This window comes from Elephas maximus, chromosome 15 (genome assembly GCF_024166365.1).
Source record: "Elephas maximus indicus isolate mEleMax1 chromosome 15, mEleMax1 primary haplotype, whole genome shotgun sequence".
Classification (NCBI taxonomy): domain Eukaryota; kingdom Metazoa; phylum Chordata; class Mammalia; order Proboscidea; family Elephantidae; genus Elephas; species Elephas maximus.
The window spans coordinates 85,316,306-85,342,815 of record NC_064833.1 but is presented as its reverse complement, the minus strand read 5'-3'; the positions used below and the strand labels follow the sequence as shown (position 1 = coordinate 85,342,815).

General features: G+C 40.6%; 1 protein-coding gene across 4 annotated transcripts in view; it reads right to left on the bottom strand.

Moving 5' to 3' along the window:
* NSMAF (neutral sphingomyelinase activation associated factor) overlaps positions 1 to 26,510 on the bottom strand; it is a 72,138-nt gene that overhangs the window by 9,891 nt on the left and 35,737 nt on the right. For all 4 annotated transcript variants that reach the window (XM_049854451.1, XM_049854454.1, XM_049854453.1 and 1 more), the window contains 14 exons: positions 16,939 to 17,068; positions 14,481 to 14,552; positions 12,876 to 12,984; positions 10,485 to 10,661; positions 9,142 to 9,221; positions 7,411 to 7,501; positions 7,254 to 7,317; positions 6,284 to 6,335; positions 6,055 to 6,175; positions 5,530 to 5,661; positions 4,676 to 4,718; positions 4,201 to 4,364; positions 2,673 to 2,781; positions 729 to 787 (listed from right to left, as the gene is read on the bottom strand). In XM_049854451.1, coding sequence (XP_049710408.1) covers positions 729 to 787; positions 2,673 to 2,781; positions 4,201 to 4,364; positions 4,676 to 4,718; positions 5,530 to 5,661; positions 6,055 to 6,175; positions 6,284 to 6,335; positions 7,254 to 7,317; positions 7,411 to 7,501; positions 9,142 to 9,221; positions 10,485 to 10,661; positions 12,876 to 12,984; positions 14,481 to 14,552; positions 16,939 to 17,068 — 1,403 coding nt within the window. The remainder of the gene's footprint in view (positions 1 to 728; positions 788 to 2,672; positions 2,782 to 4,200; positions 4,365 to 4,675; positions 4,719 to 5,529; positions 5,662 to 6,054; positions 6,176 to 6,283; positions 6,336 to 7,253; positions 7,318 to 7,410; positions 7,502 to 9,141; positions 9,222 to 10,484; positions 10,662 to 12,875; positions 12,985 to 14,480; positions 14,553 to 16,938; positions 17,069 to 26,510) is intronic.

The following is a 26,510-nucleotide window of genomic DNA, read 5'->3' as shown; positions in this document are numbered from 1 at the left end:
ACTAGTTTTCTTATGACCTGAGCAGGACAGCTATGGTAACATCCTTTTCATCTTTACACCCTGAAGCGTCTACCAGAGCCCTGAGCATAAGGAGGGCAAGGCACGTTTAACAATCACGTATTGCACAGACCGCCAGGGAAAGCGATGGTATAGACGGTAAGGCATGCTTTTTGCTTAGTCCTTTTTTAAGACCAAGACAGTTAAACTCTAATGTGTCATTAAAATATAGTTACAAGTCACACCAACTAAGCATTTCAGGGATTTTTCACAATTTGTAAAATGTACAGCCATATTAACAAAGCATGGATTAGATTCTGAGCTAAATCCGACAGTACACATATCTCAAGAAATACACACCGAGGGACGAAACTGGAAAACTTAAGAGCAAACCGGCATTTGCACTTGCTGCCAGGCGCCGGGTCCCTGCCCGCCACAGGAGCCGCTCACTGCTGACCTTGCCCGTGATGTGGCCCTCCCACGTGAGGCGAGGCCAACAGGCTGCTTCCGCACTATAACTAATGTTTTAGGAAACCTCATCAGCAACAGCAAGGCATTTCATTTTCGCTGTCAGCAAACTACAACAAAATTTATGTAAGATTCCTACATTAACTGCTCTAAATGTGTGTTCTGTGGAGGCAGCTCATACGAGCAGACTCTTTAACCGGGAGTTAACAAACCTGGCTCCTTTATGATTCTGGATAAACAGCTTTTCAGAAAGGAAAACATACCTTGGGACGTGGTAAAGACTGATGAGCCATTGCAAGAGACCGCTATTCCAGTTACTGCCCTGTTTAAAAGCAAAGAGTTTTATAAATGACTATCGACCACGTACTACGACACAACCATGAACTATGCCACATGTACTAAAGTCATTGACTAATTTTACCAAGTTTCTTTAATGTGTCCTTCACGGCTTGTCTGTTGGCTCTGTCCCAGCATACACCTGCCATTACCAAATCATCTCTTGGGAACTTCTCATTTCGATCTGGCAAACTTCTGTGTCTAGAAGACACTCCCACTCCTGGCTCACCTAGCTTCCACATTCAATGTGTAACCTATTTCTGACGGCTGGAAAAGTAGCAGTCATTCTCCTTCAATTCTACCTTATTGAGCCAGGACCAAAATCACTGAAACTCTTCTTTACAATAACCTCACTGCTTCATTACTGAATCTACGTTCCCTAGAGTTATGGACTGAATTGTTCCGCCCCAAAATATGTGCTGGAATACTAAACCCTATACCTGTGGATGTAACTCCATTTGAGGATAGAGTTTTGTTATGCTAATAAAACATCAGGATAGGGCGTGTCTTAATCCCATCACCTTTCAAATGTATTTAAAAAAAAAAAAAGGCAGATTAGGGACAGGAGAAAGGAAGCACAGATGGGGAAAACAGATGCCACCACAGGTGAAGATCTGTGAGATTGTCAGGAACCAAGAACAGAAGCTTGAGAAGAGACAAGGATCTTCCCCCAGAGCAGACAGAAAGCCTTCCCCTAGAGCCAGTGCCCTGAATTTGGACTTTTAGCCTCCTAAACTGTGAGAAAATAAATTTCTGTTTGTTAAAGCCACCCACTTGTGCATTTCTGCTACGGCAGCACTAGATAACTGAGACATCTAGCATATGTTCAAAATCACGCAGTGTCTGCTTCTAGCGTGTCCTCTTAAAGGTTTGTTTTTTCACCGCCTTGGACTGGAAGATTGCTTTCTACTTGCTATTTAGAGGAGCTGAGAAAAGAACAGCCATCGTTATAATGAATCAGGAGGTACTACCTATTTTCAGGAAACCCTGGTGGTATAATGGTTAAGTGCTACGGTTGCTAACCAAAGGGTCAGCAGTTCATATCTGCCAGGCGATCCTTGGAAACTCTATGGGGCAATTCTACTCTGTCCTATAGGGTCGCTATGAGTCGGAATCGACTAGATGGCATTGGGTATTCTGGGTACCTATTTTCAGGAGGCTGTACTCTGATTTGGAACTACTGACCTAAATGAGACACGCACGTCCAGGCCCACCACGGCCAATGGTGCACATATTGTGAACACATCAGCCGTGCTCTCTGTGGCCATGGAGCAGAACAGGTCAAGGTTCTGCACCTGGGCTTTCTCATTTATGACAGGATGGCTCCGGCTAGCTCGAGTGCTTCTCACAAGGAACACACACATATTCCCTCTGGGTCCAACAGCAAGCCAATGTCTTTGAAGTATTGGTACTATTTTTAAAATTAATGTGCACTTTCTTAAAATTAATGTTTTCTACCCATGTTTGCTCTCTTTTTTATTTAATGATGCATTTCCCCTCTAAATGTGAGTAAATTCAACCCTGCAGGAAGATGTAGCACGTTCCTCCTATAGGTTCCCTATCAAAGACCTCAAGGGTCCATGAGAGGCACAAAACCGTGCAAGGTCTGCAGACCGCGCCTCGTGCTCTAAGAGGGACAGGCTTTAGGAAGGACAGCATGGTGGGTAAAGCAAGCCACCTTTGCCAAACCTGCACCTGCCACATCCCCCTCGGGTGGCAAATCACGCAGACATTCTAGGGAGGTTTAACAATCATGAGGACATTGAAAGAGAGCTTTCCCCCTGACTCGGCTGAAAAAACTTTAACTCCCAGCTGACACCCCAACTCCTCAAGGACAATCGGCGACAAGGAGAGGCCGGCAATGCTCTTACTCTCTGTGGATCTTATACTGCTCGTGTAACTGCAGCTTGGTGATGTTCGTCCAGGCAAGGGTTTTGCTTTCTTCGGTCAGGTCTTCAAAGGACTCTTCACCTGCAGACACTACATGAAGTCGTTGCTGAGTGAGTCAGCTATCTTCCTGACAGACAGCAAGCATCTGATGCACAATGTTTTCTATTGAAGTCAAACAACCAAGAAAACAAAGTGCCCACCAAAACTCTGCTTTGGAATATACCTGTCAGAGAGCTCCAAGTTAGTTAGAGAAAAACACTAAGGTGTATAGTCTAAATAAAATAAAGGACGTGAGGAGAAAGGTAAGAATGTACTTTTCAGTACTGTCTTTTTATACTTTTACCAGTGTCTGCAAAGTTTTTACCTGGCCCATAACTTATGAACTTGAGGCAATACAAGGCTGAGCCTTGTCAGCAATCCTTGCAGAAACCTGGCTGTTCCCTAGGAACACGTGGTTTTGTTTTGGTGTTGAGGGGAAGGAGCTGAGATGAAATCAATGACCCCAAGCGCCGCCTAGACCTTCCTCTCGGGGCTCCAGCTCCAGGCTGGCTTCCATACTCTGCTTGCGTGAAGGCCTGGGAGGACAGCTGTCCTTTAGCACACTCACATGACACTGTTTATGGGGATGGTGACCAGGCACAGCACGGGTTTCAATTGCATCACAAGGTAACCCTATGGTCTTCATCACTTAGCCTTTTGGGGTATCATCTCCTAAAGAAGGACTCTGAGCCACTCTTGAGTCACATGACTCCAATCCGCCATTCGTCCAGGCCTGAGTGAGGGTGCTCTGTTGTGTGTGCATCAGACAGACAGCAGGTGGAGCTGGAGACAGTGAGAAACAAGATGACTTTGCCCTCAAGGTTCTATACAGTGTCAGACGCCTTCTGGGAGCCTGAAGCTTGCGCCTGTCTTTTCTGGACTGTGAAACATGGACAACTGGATGAAGGGGAGTGTTTCTTCCTTTCCAAATACTTGGTGTGAGAACAGGGTCAAGTACGTTTGAGAACCTGGCACACAATAGCTATTCTGTGAATGTTTTTCAAATGATTAAATAAAGAAAACAGAACAGTTAGAGCTGAAGATTTGCCGATGGGTAAGGAAGAGGAGACTTGGGGACAGTGGGATCCCTCCCGGGAGGTCCCCTGGGGAGGGTTGTGGCCGTAAGCAGCTATGGCCGGGACTTTCCAACATGACATAGGGACTCGCTGAGAATCATACACCAGCATGGAAACCACAGAAAAGAAGGGAACCATATCGAGAAAATACCGTCAAATCTGACTTACTTCAATTACCAGAAAGTAAAAGCAATTCGATTTACTTTAAAGTCAGTAATTAAAATGACAGCAACAAAAATGGGTAACTGTTTTCACCAGAGCTACAGTAAGACAGTAAACTCCATCATCCTAAGCGGCCCGCCAGCTCATGGTTTGGCCCATCTTCAGAGTCATCCTCACCAAAGAAGATAAGCAGAAGGCACCCGCCCACATCCACCTTCTTTACAACACTTACCTGGGGAATCGGCCATGGATGCGTTGTGACTGGATGTTTGAGACAAACTTTTAAACTTTGTGGTGATCCTTTGAGGATGCGGGGTCACAAACAGCTGCTTTGGCGTCTGCCCGAATTCCAAGATTTGGGTCAGCATGGCTACTTTCTCGTCAGGATCCTCGATGCTTCAGGACAGAGCACAAACCGCGTGGTGAGCCCACAGGGGACAGTGCCTGGGGTACATGCTTCCCAAACACCACAATCAGTGAGGGAGATGAACCTCAGATAAAAACAGCAACTATATGCCATGACTGTCTAAACCACATCACAAATCTTTAAATAACTTTCTGAGGTTCAGTAACTTACATAATGATGAAAATAAGATAATTCACTGTAAAATTTCCATACCTTAATACTCTCAAATCTCTGCAGTAATCATTTAGAAAAAGAGGTATTTTGTAACTTAAGTAGAAACTCCTTATAGGCATGTAAGTACCTGTTCAAGTCTACGCCTCCTTCATAGGTTAGGGGATGAAACACTGAAGAGAGAGACATAAAACACTACTGAAGAGAGACATAAAAGCTATTCTTTCATTATAACATACTCTGCTCAGAAATTAAACAACTCAACAACTTTAAACTTCTTCTCAAAGACATTGATGTTTGCTTTGTACAACAGACTCCTATCCAGCTCCAGTGAGTAATGATTTGAATTATTACCTTTTACTGAACAAAATTCTGTCAGCTTTGACGACTGGTTATCTTGATGTATTTCTCAGTCAGCATTCTTCTCTCCTTAGAAGAAGCGTGACTAATATGATTAGTTTTACCCTGCACAGCCCTGTGAGCAATCAGGTCTAGATTCCAGCTCATTTCTTTTTAGCAACACTGAGAAACTTGGAGGCAGGTAAGAACTGAGCCTGAGGGGAAGCCTCCTACGAGCCTGAGGCTTGAGCCTGTCTTTTCGGACAACTGGATGAAGGTGCTTTCTTCCTGTTCAATTAAAGAGAAACCCTGCGGCCCTTCATTGGAATTGAGGTCACTGTTGTGTCATATTTTGATTGAGTTTTAATTGAAATTATTGACCAGGATGAAGAACACACCTGAAATCAGAAGACTTTAGAAAAAGACATACAAGCTCTTGGAATCATGGCGAGGTAGGCGTTCTTTAGCTAAGAGCATTTCTCCCTCTGTTACTCATTGTCTAATCCACTGTCACTGAGCTGTAGGCACTGTTTTCTCGTATAAAATGCTGCTGCTGAGGAAATAAGCTGGACAGCTCAAGCCTGCCACTTTTGTTCCTTTGCTGTTGTTTCCACCAAACGGTAAATGTCAGTGAATGTTGCGTACCATTATGGGCGCCAACAGCACCACTCCCTTTTTGCTTGTAGCCAAATATGAGATCAATCCACTCGTGAAGATGCTCTGACACGTAACTGCTTTCCAATGCATCTCTGCTCTTCTGGAGAAAGTCCTCAGGACCTATCAGACCAAACTGAGTCACAACACCACGCAGTCTCCATTTCATTTTCTCCTATTTCTTTTGTCTATCCATATTTACGTAAAGCTTCCAGAATAGGGTAGGGTAGGGTAGACTTTCTAAATAAGTATTTTTTTCCATCATATAAAATATAAGTCTTTTGGGGGAAAAAGTGGCAAGAATCATTTTCACAACATTTAGATCTCTCAAATGTTTATTAGTGTTTTTACATCACAGACTCATGGAATACTTCTGATTTTATTAGGACTGGTATCAGCTCATTTAGAAAAAGAATACTGTTTTTTTTTTTTTTTTTAAATCTAATTAATAAAAGGATAATACTGACTCCGCACTACTCAGTAAAGAACTTATATACTCAATATTCCAATACTCACTCGATGCCCATGGGGGAAGTTCTACATCATCAACCATTTTCCCTCCTTGTCTCTTTCCCAAATCCAACTTCAGGCTATTGACTAAAAAGCTGACATCATCACCGTAGAATTCAGGAATCAACTGAAAGTTTCAGGAGAAAAAAAAGAAGAGCAGAAAACTTTTTTTTTTTTTTTTAATGCACATAGAAACCATACGTCTGGTCAACCATTAGCTTTATTAGTTGCGTACCTCTTTAAAATCTGTGGCACCATCCAAACAGTTTTTCCAAGTTTCTGCAATACTAAATATGAAAAAAAAAAAAAAAAAACTAATCTTAAAATCCAGGCTGTGGAAACAGGAGCAGCTTCCTATGCACCTAGGTCATCAGCTCCTTTAATTCTCAACAGCCATTGGAGGACCCCCTTTAACCATGAGAAAACCAGGGCCCGGAGCATATAATCAACTTCTCTGGGGCTCACAGAGGTAGAGACGATGGAGTCAGGACATGGACCCGGGGGGCCAATTCCACAGTCCACTAACCCCCCACAGGCACACTGCCTCGTGGAGTGCCAACCAGTGGTGTGCCCTTAAACACTGAAAAACCGCAATAGGTATTTTAATAGCTCATTTCAAAGAGGAATTATAAATATGTGCATAGATTTGAGAAAAAGACTAAAAAAAAAATCCAAAAGATTATCTGTGATTATTATCTCAATGTGGTGGGATATTAAGTATTATTTCCTTCTGTATGTTTTCTGATTTTTCTTTTTTGGTAAAGAAATATTACTTTTAGAATAAAAAAAGTAAAATATTTAAATATTCACAGGTAGTTAATTCAATTCATAGCAGATTATTTAGAACAATAAAATGTTGGTAACAGTAGAGACAGTTAAGATAAATTATGGTATGTGTTGAAATGTGATATAAATCATTTCTTAAAAAAATCACTGTTTTGAATAATACTATGGGGAAGCCACTCAAGATGTAATACTAGGCTACACAAGTCAAAATTATGTGTCACAAAAAACATGTTCCCAAATTTATAGACATACACACACCGCCCTAAAAAAAGCCTGAAAGTAAACGAGATATATCAATTAGTGATTTTGAAAAAAAATTCATTATATTTTTCTTTATATCTAGTTTTTTGACGAACACATATCATACATATATAACTAGAAAAAGCTTTTAAATAATAAGTGAAGTATATATAACAAACCTGTTGAACATCCTATCTGCATGATCAAATCTTCCATTCTGTAAACACAGCATGTACTCTGGTGCTAGAGAAAAAATTACCAGTTAAGTCATATCATAGATTCACTCAAGAATCCAGGGAAATAAAATGTAACTGGGGTGATGATAAAGAATCTTACCAATCCTAACAAGATAAAACAAGACATAACCGGGAGAAGAGTAGTGACTTCCATACATGAATTTTGGCTCTGGCATTTCCCGGTAGCGTGTCTACAATATAGGAAAAAGAAAAACAAAAAAGCATTGCTCTATGCTGGCTCAAGCAGTTAAAGTCTAAAAGAAATCACGGCGTAGATATATTATACTCCTTAATTCTTCTCTAGGAGCCCTGGTGGCTCCGTGGTTAAGAGCTTGGCTGCTAACCAAAAGACGGGCAGTTTGAATCTAATAGCTGTACCCTGGAAACCCTATGCGGCAGTTCTCCTCTGTCCTATATGGTCGCTACGAGTCAGAATGGATTCAGTGGCAATGGGTTTGGTTTTTTGTTTGTTTGTCTGTTTAATTTCTCTCAAATAAGAAAAGGAGAAGATAAAAAGAGGAAAATGATCTGTGAATAAACACAAGTATCTTGGTTTTCTCGGCTTAGTGATAACAATGTGGGAGCTGATTGAACAGAACTGACTTTATGCATCTCTTGTGGAATTTATCACAGAGTACCTTCATGAAAACAAGTCAGTGAACTTGTAAATTAGGCTACCCCGCTACTTCCTGAGCTATAGACAAAAAACACAAATGATGAGCAGCTACATTCATGGGTGAAGGGAGATCTGTTGGTAAGAATGAACACAAGTCTAGTCCCCAAAATGTGAAGATTAATCAAATCGCCATTTTCCCAGTTCTCAATTATCTCTGACATCAGCCACCCACACGGTACTCTGTCTCCAGCCACCTGGAGCTGGGTCAGGGCTCACAAGTTAAAAGGACACTGTACTTCAGACTGCCAAATAGGGCAGCAACAGCCACAAACTCCAAAGTTCATGCAATGCCCTTGCTTCTAACCTGAAGGCCACAATTTCAGGGTTTTCCCATTACCCCTTCAGGATGCAAGCTGCAAGCTCAGAGGCCTCCCCCGTTCTCCCTTACTTTCACCTGCTGGCTCCCACTACTACCTTGGGTTTGATAGTTCTCTGGAGAGACTTACACAACTCACAGAAAGTACTGTACTTAAAAAAAATCCCACCGCCATCAAGTCAATTCTGACTCATAGCGACCCTACAGGATTTCCAAGGAGTGAGCAGCGGCTGGAGGATTTGAACTGCTGACCTTTTGGTTAACAGCCAAATGCTTAGCCACTGTGCCAGCAGGGACCTAAGGGGTACAAATCAGGATCATAAGAAGAGACACATGGGCAAGGTCTGGGAGGGTTCTCAACGCAGAGCTTCCATATCCCAAAGCGGGTACGTCATCCTCCTTTTGCCAACCAGGAAGCTCTTGGAGCCTCTGTGTTCAGTACCTTCATTGGCTTCACTACACAGTCGTGACTGAGGCCTCACTGCATATACATGATAGGTTAGATCATGAGGTTAGCTGACATCAGGCTACCATGTGGACTTTTGGCCTGGCTAGCTAGCATCGACTCACTGGCACAAATCTTCAGTTGTGATCTGGAGGTTCTGGATAACAAAGGCACCTCAATTATTCAGGAAATTCTAAAAGCTATCTCTCAGGAACCAAGGATAAAGTCCAAATTGTTTTATCGAAAGGCGATTCATTACTGCACAGGGGTAAGGGAGAAAACTATTATGTAGGCCCTCCACTCACTCCCATGCATCTCTCCCTATCTTAGAAAAACACAGAGCACAGCTCATGAAGCTGCCTGGAATCCAAGGCACCCAAAGTGCACCACATACCAGCAGCCTCTCCAGCCGTTCCTTATTTAGGGCCCCAACTGGCTTACTAAGATCCCGGAAGGTTCCTGGATTTGACAAGTCTATAAAAGAAAAGGAATACATAATTCCAGCTTGTACTTAATATCATTATTCTCCCAAATTGATTCATACGCACACTTTTATTTATTTCTACAAATTAAATAGTTTTTAAAAAAATTGAGATAGGTCTCTAAGAATTACTAGTACTTCCATTGGTTACTGATGTGGCTATAAAGAAAAGGTTAGAACTTTTTGTGTTTTAAGTTAGCAATACCAACTCAATAGTAATATCTCTAATTTGATAACACCTTGTATATTGACTTTAAAAAAAATCTGTTAATACAAACTATATTCCAAGTGAAATAACAAAAAATTAGCACATTTTAAAAGCCATTATTCTACCAAGGTTTATTTTCTAAGTTTGAATTATACTGAATATTATTATTCTGTGATACTGGCATAATTTTAGAATCTGGGGACCAGAATATTATCATAGAAATAAATTCTCACAGTCCTAGAAAGTCTGTTATCTCTTTCAAGAACAAGGGCTTGATTTAGTGAACTATCAATAGAAATCTGTTATTAATAGTCTATAACTTTAAAATATTACAAGATAAAATTATAACATTTTTGTTAAAATGCTTCTCTCTCAGTAATGTGATTATAGATGATTATTTCTGATTATTTCAGTATTTTTCAAATGTTCTGTAATAGTTAATACTTTTGGTAACCATATCTTCTAATGTAATTTTTAAAATAATATGATAAACTGAGTCCCATTTTTCAAAGGGAGAAACTTAAATGTTTCAAAACATGATACTTACAAGTAATAATGAAAATGCTGGATTAAAATCATGTACATACTTTCCTATGTGTGCCCTTAACGTATGAAAGTACTTTTTTTTAGATTAAAACAAAAAAATTAAGAGATGGTGGAGAAAACGTGTAACATACAATACTTATATAACACCTGGAGCCCTGGTGGCGCAGTGGTTAAGAGCTATGGCTGCTAACCAAAAAAGTCAGCAGTTCGAACCCACCAGCTGCTCCTTGGAAACCCTATGAGGCAGTTCTGCTCTGTCCTATAGGGTCGCTGTGAGTTGGCATTGACTCAATGGCAACAGGTTTGGTTTTTGGTTGGTTTATATAACACATTCAGTATCTTGGAATGGAGATGGGTAATCTTTAGTAATAAAACCCAAACGGGTTCTAATTTATTCACTTAACACATCCTGACTCTAAAACATAATTTATTCTCTCCTTTAAGGCCAACAGAGGTGACCACTCCAAACCCAGCTTTGTCAGAATTCGTGCACGGCCTTTACCTAGTGCAGAGCTGTGATAGTCCCTTATTACCCACGGAAACACAGGGTACTGGGAGAGGTCACTGCAGCTCCGGTCAGCCAGGCTGTTGAGGTGCAGCAGGTACCGGTAGTTAGAGATGAGGCCCCGCTGCCACTGCAGCATGTAGCTCTCGGCAGTGTGCTCGGCCACGTGGCGCTCTGAGGGAAAAAGGGCCACGGAGCCAGCCACTTCACTGTGCAAGTAGTTGGCTCATTTGGAATTAACACATAAAATCTAGATGCTTCAGATGTAAACCGTTCAATGCATTTCTGAAAAACACATTTTAAGCAAAGGAAAAGTAGGCTGTTGACTTGTTCTCACCCATATAATTGTTCCATTAAATGTGAACATCTCCAAGATCCAAGGGGGAAAATGCTTAAATATCATTGTTACCCAATCCCCCAAACATGACATAACCTAAACAAATATGAAAGCATGAGGCAATTGTATATGTATTTACTTGGTAATACATATTTACTATATTACATATAGTCTACAATACAGCTAATGAAAAATACTTCCAAATGTGCTTGAGTTTTACTGCCTTTAAAAAGCTATGGGCCATCTGTGAAAGCTTATTTCCTCAACTTTTTTTATGAAATCAAAACAAAACAGTCATTTAGTCTTCTTTCAAATCTGGAAGAGTTATACTATTTTTGTCAATGACTACATATTATTTACGCATGTCAGAAATAATGAAAAGAAAAGAAACTGCTATATGAGAAAAAGGTATTTGGCGGAAGGGACAACTTTCTCAAGCTGAAAGAGCCAGAAATGTCTCAGTAAAAGTGAAAGCATCTGTAACACGGCATCAACTATAACTTCCTCTCAGAGGGAGGATAAAATCAAGGCAACTGGCCCACATGTAGATCTTCCACTTTGTTTAGAAAATTCTATTTTCAACTTTTTTATTGGGTGCATCAAGCAACTTCTCTAATTTGTCGATATAAAATTTCTTATTTACTTTTACCAAATTTCTTCTTTAATCGGTGACTAGGCTTTAAAAAGGATCCCTGGTGGCGCAGTGGTTAAAGCACCTGACTGCTAACCGAACGGTCGGTGGTTTGACACCACCAGTGGCTCCACGGGAGGCAGATGTGGCGTTGCTTGCACAGAGGCTGACAGCCTTGGACGCCCTCATGGGGTCGCTAGGAGTCGGAATCAAGTAAATGGCAGGGGGGTTGCTTTTTTGGAGGCTTTAAAAATCAAAATACTTATTGTACTCATGTTCTACTCTTGAAATACCACAGACACAGCATAAACAATCTTAAGAAGAAACTCGAAGAAAACTGACAGCTTTATATCACACAGACTATAATTTAGACCATGGCAAGTTTTCATACTTGAAATTTTAGGACTCACCATGAAAGCTGAGTTTTTTGTTGTGATCTTGTTACAGTTAGAAAAATTAAAAAAAAAAAAAAATTAAATCAGGAGGCAAGAGATAAGAATAAACTTGTACCAAAGCTATATTAATGTTTTAAGTTAACCTAAAGAGCTTAACTAAGAAGGAAAAAAAAAAAGTTAACTCTAAACCCACTGTAAAATAAAATATATTCCTTACAGAAAGAAAACTATTCCTTCCTCAGAGAAAATTCATTTCTAAGGGAGGATGTGCTTCATTCTAGCACATAAACGGTGTCACAGCACACTAGAAAAGCAAACAGAATAGAGATTGTATTAAAATCCCTACAACCGTTTTTAAAAATCACTCTACTCCAGTCATCTGGCACCTCTGTAAAAAAGAATAATTTCATTTGGCCAGGCAATTTAATATTATGTTTACACCAGAAAAGAAAAATACAGGTGTTTTCTCTAAAAAAGGTGGGGAAATTTACATTCACCACGGAAGACTGATGAAATATCAGTCAGTAAAAGGGATTCCAGTCCCAGGTACTATACTGAGCATAAGGTTCACGTGTCCCTTTTGCTTCATTTCTTGCATTTGTGATTATGATCACAATCAACTGTCACAAATACATGACTGGATGGCTCATGGTCTCACAATAAAAACTGAGCCTCGGTTTTCATAAACTACCATTAGACATAACTGGACATAAAAATAATTGTATGAACTCCTCATAATCCATTTAATATGGAGGTTGTTGCGATAGAAAAAACATTTAAATATATTTATCAAGAGTTCCTAAAACACACAGTTGTAATGAACTGTTGCCAAAATTTACTTGTATTTCCCTTAGTTTTCTAAAAATCTTATTTTGGCAACTATAGTTACTGATGAGAAGAAGTAAGCAGAACCACAGAGAGGCGATTCTGGAGATGACATTTTTCGTCTTTTAGCTCCTATCCCAGTTACTTAGGGGTCAAATGACCTTTACAAGAAGAGATACAATGAAGGGTGGGCACCAAACCTAGATACGTAGCAATACAATGGTAGAGGTCGTCTCTATCTTGAGGTTCACAGAACTTTAAGTAGATGTCGGAACACAGATCGTCTTCTGTGCAAAATACTTCCAAGCCCTGTAAATTCAGAAAGAAGAGAATAAATCAAATAGCATTGTATGCAACTTGCAATCCCAACATATAAGCGACATAACTGCAAAAGCCTTTCAATTAAACATTTATATTTCTGATTTGCTGATCTTGTCTTCGTGTTTTCCATCTAGATTTGATTCATCGACATGTACATTTTAAATGTCCTGAGAATAAGACATGTATCTCAGCCAAACTTTGTAAAGTCCTTTTAGGTGTTGAATATTTTTGATAATTGTTTTTGAGAGCTTATTATTTTGAAATTCAAAATTAGTGGATGCATGTCTTTACATCTCTTCTTCAAACACAAATGTTTAGGTTTCTTTCTGGATCAGATGACAATTAGGCAGACCTACAAAATTGATAATAACTGATTCAGTTAATAAGTCCTGATTATTTTTAAGAAAACCATAAGCTAACTGTGAATACTGTGCATTTAAGGCTGAGATGAGACAGAAGTAGACTAAGAAAGAATGAAATCAAGGAGTTGCCCTGGGTTCAAATACAGGTTTTCACTATTTACTTGGGAAGGTTAACTCTCTGAGTCTCAACTTCTTTATCTGTAAAATACGATGTTATCTATCTCTTAGAACCTGTGATGATAAATAAACCACCTGGTACATAGACAGCATTTCATCAGTGTTAATTTCCTCTCTTTTTCTGAGCATGTCTCAGTATCAAAAAAAGATTTTTAATAGTTTTCTATTTCCTTGACCCTCTATTAGCACTGGAAATGAAAAGTCACCTTTTAAGTAAAACTGGCGGCAAAACAGTTACAGTGCACAAATTTAAAACATAAAAACAAGATGCTTAAAATTCCACAAAGCTTTTGTGAATAACACCAAGTTCCTGGCTGATCTTCAAGGGAGAAAAATTAATTTATATTGATGCCAAATTAAAACACTATGGAATCCTACCTTATGTGGAGTTTGATTTCTCAAGTAACCATGCAGGACCAACACAAATATGGTCCTCTGCTTATTTAGGGGACTGGTGGAAGAGCTGCCCATATGATTTAAATGGTTTTTTAATCCATTTTTCTCCCTCACCAAGCCCAAAGGTTGAATTACCTAAATTAACTGTGAATTTACTACAATCCACTGTAATTATCTTCCAAATTTTACTTTGAGACCTGGCTGCTGTGAATGGGGTGGTGGCAAGTAGTACTAGATTGGTTCTACGTGTTTTATTCGAGCACCAGTCCCTGAACTCTGTGAATAGAGGATGAGAAACTCAAGGGCACTCTAGCCCTCTTGCTCCTGGAGCCAAAACATTTTCATAGTACTCACTTACAGGACAGAGTTAGCGCTTCATAAATGTCTACCTCATACAAAAAGAAGAACAGCAAGAATCAGAGTCCATTTGCTTATGGCATAGCATGTGTGTACTTTTCAGATATGCCCTGGGTGCTTCCATCCAATAACCTGTGGCTGAGGTTATGACAGTTATCCAGCTAGAAGAACTAACATTCCAATTGGACTCACCAAAGGCATGAGGCCGTGCCTCCTTTTATAAATGCGGCGGATATCCTGGAGTGTTATCTGGACCACAGGTTTCTTCAAAAACAGAAAGACAATCTCTAGCATCAACATGCTGACACAATTAGCAGCTGTTCTTTAGTATCAGAAATGAAAAAAATGACCAACTCCTGCCTTCCCGACATGTTACAAGTAAACACTCAGGAAGGGAGAGCCAGGGACAAGGCACGCCTGGCTTCACATTCTGGTCCTCCATGCTTCAGGGGATTTATGATCTTCACAAATCCACCAACCTTCCAAAAAAATGACCACACAATCACCTGTCTTTCAGGTCACTGCAAGGCCATTGGGTGAAAAGGAAGATTAAATGCTTGGTAGAGATAACCTCGCAGGATTTTTCCTATCTTTAATAAACTAATGATTTGCTTAATACCAGTACAAATTTTTTTTTTAATCCTGTCTTATCTCCTTAGAAATTACAGTGTATTATGGTTCATAAATAACTATAAGTAACATCAAGCAGAGTCTCTAAACTTTTTCTTCACTTATGAGGAGGAAAAATTTCTTGCTTCTCTACAGTCTTAAAACACTCACTACTAAGAGGAATGGGATTTAGAAAGGCACTGAGACTGGCCAAAAGCAACACTTCCGCCTTTGCCCTCCTGAGTGGAAGTAAGGAAGTGCCAGCAGAGGCCAGGTTGTCTGGCCATTGAAAGTACCCTAAAGACCCCAAGTCTGATCTCGAGGACTGCTGGACAAGGATCCTGGCCCAGAGATCTGGAAATGGGATAAATGCTCACACTATGGACCCTGAAGCATGGTGCATACTCGGGCATTTCCCACAAGTTTTTGACCCAAGCTATATAATAGTAGTGGCCAAGCCAACTCATCACATCACTGGAGAACACCCAGCCAGCAAGATGTGTGATGTACACTGGAGGATTTGGAGAGTCTGCCCCACCACCTAGTAGATACAATCATAATAGTGTTGTTTCTCACTGAGAAAGTGTGAGATCCTTTAGCAACATATAATGACCAGCCTGGAGAAATTCTGGGGTGTCACTTCCTACGGCTACCCTCTGGGTTCTTTTAGCTTCCCCTATACTATCAGAATGCTTAGGGGTTCTGTTCTTCTCATGAGCCACTCTAAATAGTAGCCAGATCTAGACAAGCTACAAACCTTTACAAGTTTTAGGGTAGAAACCTGAGTTAATCTTACTTTCTGGACTAATAAGTCTGAAACAAAAAATGAACAAACAGAAAACAGCTGCTGTTGAGTAGACTCTGATTCATGGTGACCCCCTATGTCAGAGTAAAACTGTACTCCACAGGGTTTTCAAGACTGTAAACTTTCAGAAGCAGATCACCAGGCCTTTCTTCAGAGCTGTCTCTGGGTGGGTTCAAAACGCCAACGTCAGTAGCCAAGGCTTAACTGTTTATGCCACACTGTGAAAGAGAAGACTGCTTCCACAATCACAGTAGGAGCTCTAATGCTAGGCCAGATTCTAGCATCTCTGCATGCCCCTCTGTACTACACAGTGCTTCCTTGGGAAAGGTTCAGATCTGCTGATTTTGTCTGCAATGAAGGAGAATGGAGAAATACTAACATACATGTATATACAAACACATACACATACACATACACACACACGCCCCCTCCATCTCTTTCTTCATCTTAGTACATTTCACTGGTCTCTTCTAGAAGTACTTCTCAGTACAAAGGTAAAAACCTCTATTAACTTTCCTAGAATCAAGATGGCAGGGCTTTTTTTTATAACACCGAGAACAAGTGCCTTACAATGACAGGAAATGGGTCAGAGGTGCTCAAACCCAGGTGGGCGTGCACAGGATGACACAGGGGCCTGTAAGACAGCCACTGGGGTAGGTGATTTTGAGGACTCTGTGAATGTGAAGTCAAGCTCAGGGGAAAGAGGATAAAAGCGAGCACTCCAAAAAATGTAGAACAAAACTCAAATTTCTTAAAAAAGGCCAGCCTTACTGGACCCGTACAGACTAGATGAGCTCATGAGACTACTGCTCTGAGATACTCTTTAAACTTGGAACTCAAACCACTCCCAGAGGTCACCTTTCAGCCAAGTGACAGGATGGCCCATAAAATAAATAATATCACCCATGAGTACTGTGCTTCTCAAAATAATCGTCTAGATGAAATCAAATGGCTAACATTTACCCTAGACCAAGGATGAGATGGCTAGAGGGGACAGAGAAGCTAGATTAATGGAAAGAGAACAACCAAAATGGAAATAATGAGAATGCTGACATGTTGTGAAGAATGTAACCAATATCACTGAACAGTATGTATACAAATTGTTAAATGAGAACCTAATTTTCTACATAAACCTGCACCAAAAACACAATAAAACATTAAAACAACAGCAGCAACAAAAGTGAGCACTCCAGTGCTGAAGCAGCTCTTCAGCAGGACCCCGTGGGCAGTCCTTACCGGGTGCCCATTGAGAGGCTGGAAATACAGGTTTGTGTCTGTGATGCACACGTGCCCAGGGTTGGTCACCAGGGGCGTCACCATCTCTGCTTTACATTCCATGTGCAGCTTTTCAGAAACACTTTGGAATCTGAGGATATATTTTTCAATACAAGAAAAATTAGAAATCAATCTAAGTCCATTCTATTTCTGCTTTAGTAATTACAAAAATTTACAGTGGAAATAACCGAATCATCAACATTTTAAGCCAATTACTTAGTTAAATCACTGGGTTAAAAACAAACCTCTCCTACAGATAGTAACAGGATAAAGCATACAGGGGCAGATGCCCACTTCCAGGTAAGATGTGGAACTTAAGTGACATACTCCCACATAACCTATGGGCCAAAGAATAAACCACTGGAGAAGTTACAAAATATTTTAAAATAAATGATAATGATAACGTAACAAAGTTTGTGGGATACAAAGTTTGTGGAACACTTCATTTGCTTATAAGCAAATTTGTCAGTTCAATGTTTATATTACAAAAAGGTCAAAAGTCAGTGATGTACAACAGAGAACCCCTGAAGGAGCAGGAGATCAGTGGGATGCAGACCCCAAATTCTCATAAAAAGACCATACTTAATGGTCTGACTGAGACTAGAGGAATCCCGGCAGTCATGGTCCCCAAACCTTCTGTTGGCCCAGGACAGGAACCATTCCCAAAGACAACTCATCAGACATGGAAGGGACTGGACAGTGGGTAGGAGAGAGATGCTGATGAAGAGTGAGCTCTTTGTATCAGGTGGACACTTGAGACTGTGTTGGCATCTCCTGTCTGGAGGGGGGATGGGAGGATAGAGAGGGTTGGAAGCTGGCAAAATTGTCACGAAAGGAAAGACTGGGAGGGCTGACTCATTAGGGGGAGAGCAAGTGGAAGTATGGAGTAAGGTGTATATAAACTTATATGTGACAGACTGACTTGATTTATAAACGTTCACTTGAAAAAGCTCAATAAAAATTAAAAAAAAAAAAAGGCAGATTACACACACACATACACACACGGGGTGAGGGGGGATGGGGAAACAGAAGATAGAGGCTATGAGAGGATCATCTACAAGCCAAAGAACAAGGAACACTTGGAACTACCTACCAGAAAGGAATCGACACAGCCCAGGCCCTGATTTGGAGGGTGAAAAACAAATTTCTGTTCTATATCCTAAGCAATAATCTGAGAAGCTGGATTATATGAAGAGGAATGTGGCATCAGGATTGGTGGAAGACTCATTAACAACCTGCAATATACAGGTGACACAACCTTGCTTGCTGAAAGACAACTTGAAGCACTTGCTGATGAAAATCAAAGACCATGGCCTTCGGTATGGATTACACCTCAATATAAAGAAAACAAAAACCCTCACAACTGGACCAATAGGCAACATCATGATAAAGAGAGAAAAGATCAACGTTGTCAAGGACTTCATTTTACTTGGAGCCATGATCAACACCCGTGGAAGCAACAGTCAGGAAATCAAAAGATGTATCGCATTGGGTAAATCTGCTGCAAAAGATTTCTTTAAAGTGTTAAAAAGCAAAAGTGACACCTTTAGGACTACAGTGCACCTGACCAGAGCCATGATATTTCCAATCACCTCATATGCATGTGAAAGCTGGATGATTAATAAGGAAGACTGAAGAAAAAGTGATGCCTTTGAACTGTGATGTTGACGAAGAATACTGAATATGCCATGGACTGCCAAAAGAATGAACAAATCTGTCTCGGAAGAAATACAGCCAGAGTGCTCCCTGGAAGCGAGGATGGCAAGACTTCATCTCACATACTTTGGACACGTCATCAGGAGGGACCAGTTACCAGAGAAGGACACCATGCTTGGTAAAGGAGTGGGTCAGCGAAAAAGAGGAAGACCCTCAAGGAGATGGATTGACACAGTGGCTTTAACAATGGGCTCAGGCATAACAACTGTGAGGATGGCACAGGACTGAGCAGTATTTCATTCTGTTGTGGAGTGGGTCGGAATCAACTTGATGGCACCCAACAACAACAAAAACTAGCCACTCGAGGAATCTGCGTTACAGAAGCAGTAGTCTAGGAGGCTAGAAGTCTGAATTCAGGGCTCCAGTTCCAGGGGAATGCAGTCTGTCTGTATCAGCTCTGGAGTTAAAAAAAAAAAAAAGGTTATCCGCTAGCAAGCAGCCATCTAAGACGCATAAATTGGTCTCAACCCACCTGGAGCAAAGGAGAATGAAGAACACCAAAGACACAAGGTAATTATGAGTCCAAGAGACAGAAAGGGCCACATAAATCAAAGACAACACCAGCCTGAGACCAGAAGAACTAGATCGTGCCCGGCTACAGCTGACGGCTGCCCTGACAGGGAACACAACAGAGAACCCCTGATGGAGCAGATGATCAAGCTGAAGACTCAAATTTAGAAGCCTACATCACCAGGCAAAAGGCTACCTACAAAATATCTCATGGGACTGTAATATGAGCCAGAATTAAAATTTTATTTTATTATGTCATAAAAAAAAAAAAAGTCAGTGATGTAAGCTTTCTTCTTAAGGCTAGAAAAAGAACAAATTAAACCCAAAGTAAGCAGAAGGAATAAATTATAAAAGCGGAAATAAATTCCACAGAAAATGGGAAAAACCCACCAAGTTGGTTATTTGTAAAGGTTGGTGAACACCAACAATGCTTATAAAAAAGAAAATAAAGTACATCAATATAAGGAATGAAAGAGATCCTACAGACATTAAAAGGACATTAACAATGGCCAACAAGCACATAAAAGGAAGCTCAACATCATTATTCATTAGGGAATTGCAAACCAAAGCCACAATAGGGTATCATTTCACATCCACTAGAGTAGTTACAAAACACAAACAAAAAACAGGAAATAACAAGTATTGACAAAAATGTGAAGGAACTAGAACTCTCACACTGCTGGTGGGCATGTAAAATGGTGCAGCCACTGAGGAAACGGTTCAGTGATTCTTCAAAAAGTAAAACATAGAATTAACATATGACCCAGCAATTCTACTCCTAGGTATATACCAAAAAAAATTAAAAAACAGGTATTCAAACAAATACATGTACATGAATGTTCATGGCAGCACTATGCACAATATGCAAAAGGTAGAAACACCCCGAGTGTCGGCAGATGAATGAAGAAACAAAATGTGGTATATACACCCAATGGAATATTATTCAACCATAAAAAAGAAATAAAGTACTGCTACACACTACAATGTGTCTAAACTTCAAACACATTATGCTAAATAAGCCAGACAAAAAGGTCACATATGACTCTATTATATGAAGTATTTAGAATAGATGAATTCATAAAGACAGAAAGCAGATTAGTGGTTTCCAGGGAGAGAGGGGAGGGGACATGAAGAGTGAATGCTTAATGGTGTGTTCTTTGGGGATGATGAATATGTTTTGGAACTAGATAGAGGGCATGGGTGCACAACATTGTAAATGTACTAAATACCATTAGATCATACAGGTTAAAATGATTAATTTTATGTTACATGAATTTTACCTCAATAAACATTTTTTTAGAAAAACAAAACAGACATGAGCAACTTCATACAAATAAATGTGACAAATGAAATGAACAAATTTCTTGAAAAACACAACTTATCAAAACTGACACAAGAAGAAACAGACAACCTAAATAGCATGATGTCTAGTAAATGAATTGAACCTCAAAGACCACTGCAGGCCCATATGGCTTCACCAATAAACTCTATTTAAAAATTAAGGAAAAAATACCAACTCTTTCAGAAACAGAGAATAAGGAAACACCTCTAAACTTATGAGATCAGCATAACCATACCAAAAACTGACAAAAACATTACGAAAGAATTATAAAGCAATATTCCTCATGACCACAGATGCAAAAATTCTTAACAAAATTCTAAAAAATCCAGCAATATACCCACTCCTCACTTATTGACTGTCTCATTATTTGACATTTCCCGTTTATGACAACAGTAAAAGATTTACCATCTGACTATTTTGCACGTTAATGACAAATGTCTGGCAGAAATGAAACTGAGGGGCTCCCTTGTGGCCCTGCATGTCCTGCTGTGTACCCCTCTGGTAACTATGGATATAAAAAACTTACTTTTCATGGCCTCCCTGACTCACCTTTCCCTCGTTCCCTCTCATTTGCCATCCTATACTCAGGTTTCCCATTGGCCAAGGCACCAAGCAGTCACCAGCTAAAATTGCTGTCTGTCTCTGACAGCTCAAGTTTGCCAATTCCCTGCTTCCCAGCTGCTGGGAGATGGAATTTTGCCTCGTAACGGATAGCTCTCATTTGCCATTAGCCACAGTGCCTGGAGCCTCCTCCTGAGAGCGGCTGGCCTGGGAGATTCAAGCTCTATCTTCGCAGCCAGCAGGCATGGCTATTTCTGTGGCTGCTGCCTTGGCCCGAGTCCTGGTCAAGGGTCTGAAGGAGTGGGGGGTCACAGGTGGCTCAGAGGGAAGAGGGCATTCCGTGGGAGGGCTGGGCACTGCCTGGTGTCAGCTGATTCTGTAGAGCTGAAGGGAGAGTCCTTTCTTGGAGTGAACTTTGGAAAAGTGAGTGCCCATGGCAGGGGCTCCTGTCAGGTGGAGGCCTTTGGAAGTGTAGTGAGGGGTGGTGGGACCAAGGTCTGTCAAGTGGGTGCCCACGGGGACAGGGCTCAGGGTACTAATGGGAGTGTTTACAGTCCCACCCAAGTACAAACCTCTCACTCAGAGTCTCCGTGGCAGAATCGCCAGCTAAGGGGTCAGTGCCAGTGTGTGTGCCCACCCACCCTGGGCCAGAAGGACCACTGTGAAATTGGTGCGGAGGGGGCAATTAGGCAGAAGGCAGTGGGTGAGGGAATAAAAAGAAGGTGGGGTCCTTGGGAATGCACCAGAGGAGGGGACAAGGGCTCCAGACAGCCTTTTTAAAATTGCAGTGGTTGTCATCAGGATATACCTCTTGGATGGCACTTGAAAATTTATTTACTTGGCTGGGGTGCAAGGCAGAGTAATGCTGGCTATGATGATTAAGGTTATATGTCAACTTGTCTGGGCCATGATTCTCAGCAGTTTGGTGGTCATGTAATGATGTACTCATCTTCCATTTTTGCATAATACCAATTTCTGCATAATGATCTGGTCTTTGGAACCTGACCATGATGATAAGTGAGGTGTGGGTGTACATAAAAAGGATAATACATCATGATTAAGGTGGACTTATTTCATAAAACTATTTCATAAGGTTGGATTAATATTGAAAAAAAGTCAGAGTAATTGTAATGCTAATTAAGAAGGAAACATAATCATCTTAATAGATGCAAAAAAAGTATATGACAAAACTCTACACCCATTATTGAAAATACTCTCAGCAAAGTAGGAACAGAAAGGAACTTCCTCATTCTGACAAAGGGCATCTACAATAAACCTATAGCTAGCATCATACTTTAATGATGAACCATTAAACTGTTTTCTCATAAGATCAAGAACAAATCAATGATGTCCAATCCCAACACATCTATTAATTAAACAGTACAATGAAGCAAGAAGTTGACATAAAAGCCATAAAGTTTACAAACAAAAAAGTGAAACCGTCATTATTCACAGTTTACATAATTAGGTACAGAGAATACTCTATGGAATCTGGGGGAAAAAAACCACTAGAATTTAGACAGGATACAAGGCAAGGTCAATATACGAAAATGAACTGTGTTTCTACATACTAGTTAAGACAGGATTCTGGGAAGACAGAGGTGTAAAAAGACCACTGTTTCAACCCTCCCCCACAAGAAATACAATAAAGAAATGGTACTCAGCTTTGAGAGGCTCTGAATAGAGGAGCAGAAGAAAGCAACGGAGAATTGCAGACAGGCAAGAATCAATGAATCGCATATAGTAGGAAAACTGCTTTTCCCACTGTCTCTGTCCCTCCGCTTCCCCCAGCCACATGAGCCTCCAGCTGCTGTGAACTGGGATAGTAGCCCCAGAAAAAGTTATTTTCCCTAACCACCACAGCCCCTGCCTGTACAAAGAGACAGGACCCCAAGCTTCTGCTCTAAAATCAAAAAGGCAGACCTCCCCAGTGGTCCGGTGCCAGCACCTCTCCCACTCAAGACACTGTCAGTTGCAAGACTACTTTAAATTGCTACAGAAGGACCGTGCTGTGAAGTCTGCTCTCATAGTCAATACTCTACCTGCCTCCCTTCACACCCCATAGCTCAGGCCTCTGAAACCAACAGGACAGACTTTTTGGGGAGTCAATTCAGGTCTGTTTGCTTTATCTTTCAGTCAGGGCTGATGACTGCAGATTGAAGCTACTGTGTGCTAGGAAGCAGGCATCGTTAGTGGAGGCTACACCGGTAGCCAACATACCACAGTGGGGGGGCTGTGATAGCAACAAGGCAGACTTCCCTGGGAAAGTCAGCACTCTACCTGCCTCCCTATGTACCTAATAGCTTTGGCCTCTGAAACCAACAGGACAAGCCTCCCTGGAAGTCAACTAGGGTTAGTACGCCTCCACTCCTGGATGGTGCTGATGACTGCCAACTGAGGCTGTCATGGGTTAGGAAACAGAAGTCTGGAGTGGAGGTGACACTCAGAGCCAACAATCTACCAAGGGGACTGTGACAGCAACAAAGGAAACCTCCATGGGATGTGACCAGGGCATCACATCTCCCTCCCACCTGGTAATTGTTGGTTGCCAGGCTGTTGCAAACTGCTACAGAAGGCCTGCACAGTGGAGCCTGCTCCCATAGTCAGCACTACACCTGTCTCCCTGTGCACCCCATACCTCAGGCCTCTGAAACCAACAGGACGCACCTCCCTGGGGATCAGGTTGGGTCTGTCTACTCCTTCTTACAGTTGGTGCTGAGGACTGCTCACTGAGGCTGCTGTGTGCTTGTATGGAGGCTACACCCACAGTCATCATACGCCAGGGCAGGCTCTGATAGGACCCAGGCAGGCCTTCCTGGGAGTTCGTTCAGAGTATGACTACCTTCCCCCAACTGGTAGGTGTCAGCTACTGAACTGATACAAACTGTCACAGAATGTTCCCTACAATAGAGTGAGGAGGGTCAGCTAAGTGGACACTTCTCCCCCAACTACCACAGGGCCACTGGGGCTCTGAAACAAACAAACAAAAAAAAAGATCTCTCAGAGGTCCTTCTGGGGAGTCCCAGCCCCTCCTCCTCCTGAAACACAGGAAAAGTCTGCCTGTGCATCGCCTGAATGTCAGCTCAGATACAAGCGGCCCCCACAGAGCAGGGAAGGAAGCCTCAGGCAAAGCCAGAGGGCAACAGCTAGCCCCACTGGTGGCTTGCTCAGTCTGAGTTTTCTGACTAAAAACTTGGTTGCTGAAACAGAGTAGGGAAGAGAGTAATAACCAGAGAAAGAGGACTGTGCTCCCCTGTGGACAGATTGATTACTACACGATATCTCACCTGGGTGGCAGCGCTGGCTGGTAGACAGACTGACCACGGCATGTTCTCTGGTGTGTTTGAAATTTGAAATTGAGATCTGGAACTTTCAAATCCTAATTAAACCAGGGAGGGAGAAAGAACTATCACAGAGTGAGAGAGGAAATGGTAAGCAAAATCCAAAGGCTCCGCCCGCCTAAGAGTTTCTTGTAGAAAGTAGCGTGGGCAAAAAACACCAAATACTTGGGAAAACTGAGAAAGTTAACACTCTTGAAAATTCTAATGCCCCAACAAAAAAATCAGGAGGCACACAAAAAATGGAGAAACAATAGCCGAGCCAAATCAACATGACAAAGTGAGTGAAAAGGCACCTAGTGATGATGAAATAATGAAAAAAATGGAACATAATACAACAACATTAAACATAATTAAACAACTAAGGGAAAACATAGAAAAAGAACTAAAACAAATAAGGAAAACAATGCAAGAACAAAACGAGGATCTAAAAAAAGAGTTGCAACTGAAAGGGATAGTAAATGAAATGCACACAAAAATGCATTATGTATACAAAAATTCATACACACATACATAAAACATACACACACATACATACAAACAGAGAGAGAGAGCGCCTGTGAGCAAAAACATGAGCATGCAAGAATTAAAGCAAATTTGGAGAAAAATTTAAATTAACACTTGATGAATCACAGTGTATATGTGCTCATTATATTATTCTTTCAACTTGTATAGATTTGAAAACTTGCACAATAAAAGGTGGGGAAAAATCAACATAGTTATCATTATATTCTTTCAGTAAAAAAGCATTTCCCCAAAAACATGATGAAGCCTCACCTTAGCAAAATTTACCTTCTTTCTTTTGGAGGAAGTATGTAACACAGGTATATCTCATTTTATACTGCAAAAACCTCCCCGCCCCCCACCCCGCAGTTTCTTGAGCCTCACATTTTGGAGACTGACTAAATTAAAACTTTAAAATTCTTTAAATTCATGCAATGCTTAAGCCCAGAACTAAAGCACTATTTAGAAAAATGATGCATTCAAAGTAGGTCAAAAGAAGGTCATTCTTCCTATTATTATTCCATTTCCTTTCTAAAATGGAAGCTATTCTTCTCCCAGCAATCCACTTATATATATAACTGCCAATATAAAAATCGAAAGAAAAGTAATGCTATGTAGTGAAAAAAAACAAACACAAACACAGAAAACATAACTGGTCAGGTGGCTTTCCTAGTAAATTCTTTAACACCTTAAAATGCAGGGCAAGGGTTAAGGTTATTCTGCTTCCCACACAGTCACTCACAAAGGTAGCAAAAAACAGAAAATTATTATCTCACTTAGAAACATAAGCTTCTAGCAAAAACCTAGCACATAATAATCAATAAATGAATGAATCTATTCAACCAATATTTTCTACTTTTTCCTAAAGATGAATGATTACAAATGCTCAAATGCAAAAATCTGAAATAAAAAATTCTAGTGAATAGAAATGGCAATTACCAATCAATAAGATTATGTACATTACATAAAGAATGGACATATAAAGTTAATGGAATTGACCACAGAGTTTAAGCAGGGCTGTTGAAAACAAAATTAACACACGAAAAGCTATTGCATTTCTATAAACCAACAATACACAAAAAATGAAATTTTAATAGGATAGCATTTAAAATGCCATCAAAACTATGACGTACTTGGAACAAATATAAAACAGGAAGCCACCATAACCCTGATGCCAAAACCAGGTAAAGACACTACAAAAAAAGAAAATCACAGATCAATATCCCTCATGAACATACATGCCAAAATCCTCAACAAAATTCAACAACATACCAAAAAAATAATTCACCATGACCAAGTGTGATTCATACCAGGTATGCAGGGATGGTTCAACATTAGAAAAACAATCAATGTAAACCATCACATAAATAAAACAAAAGACAAGAACCACATGATTTTATCAATTGATGCAGAAAAGGCATTTGACAAAGTCCAACACCTATTCACAATAAAAATTCTCAGCAAAATAGAAGAAGAAGGGAAATTCCTCAACACAATAAAGGACATTTATACAAAGCCAACAGCCAGAGCAATTAGGCTAGAAAAAGAAATAAAGGGCATCT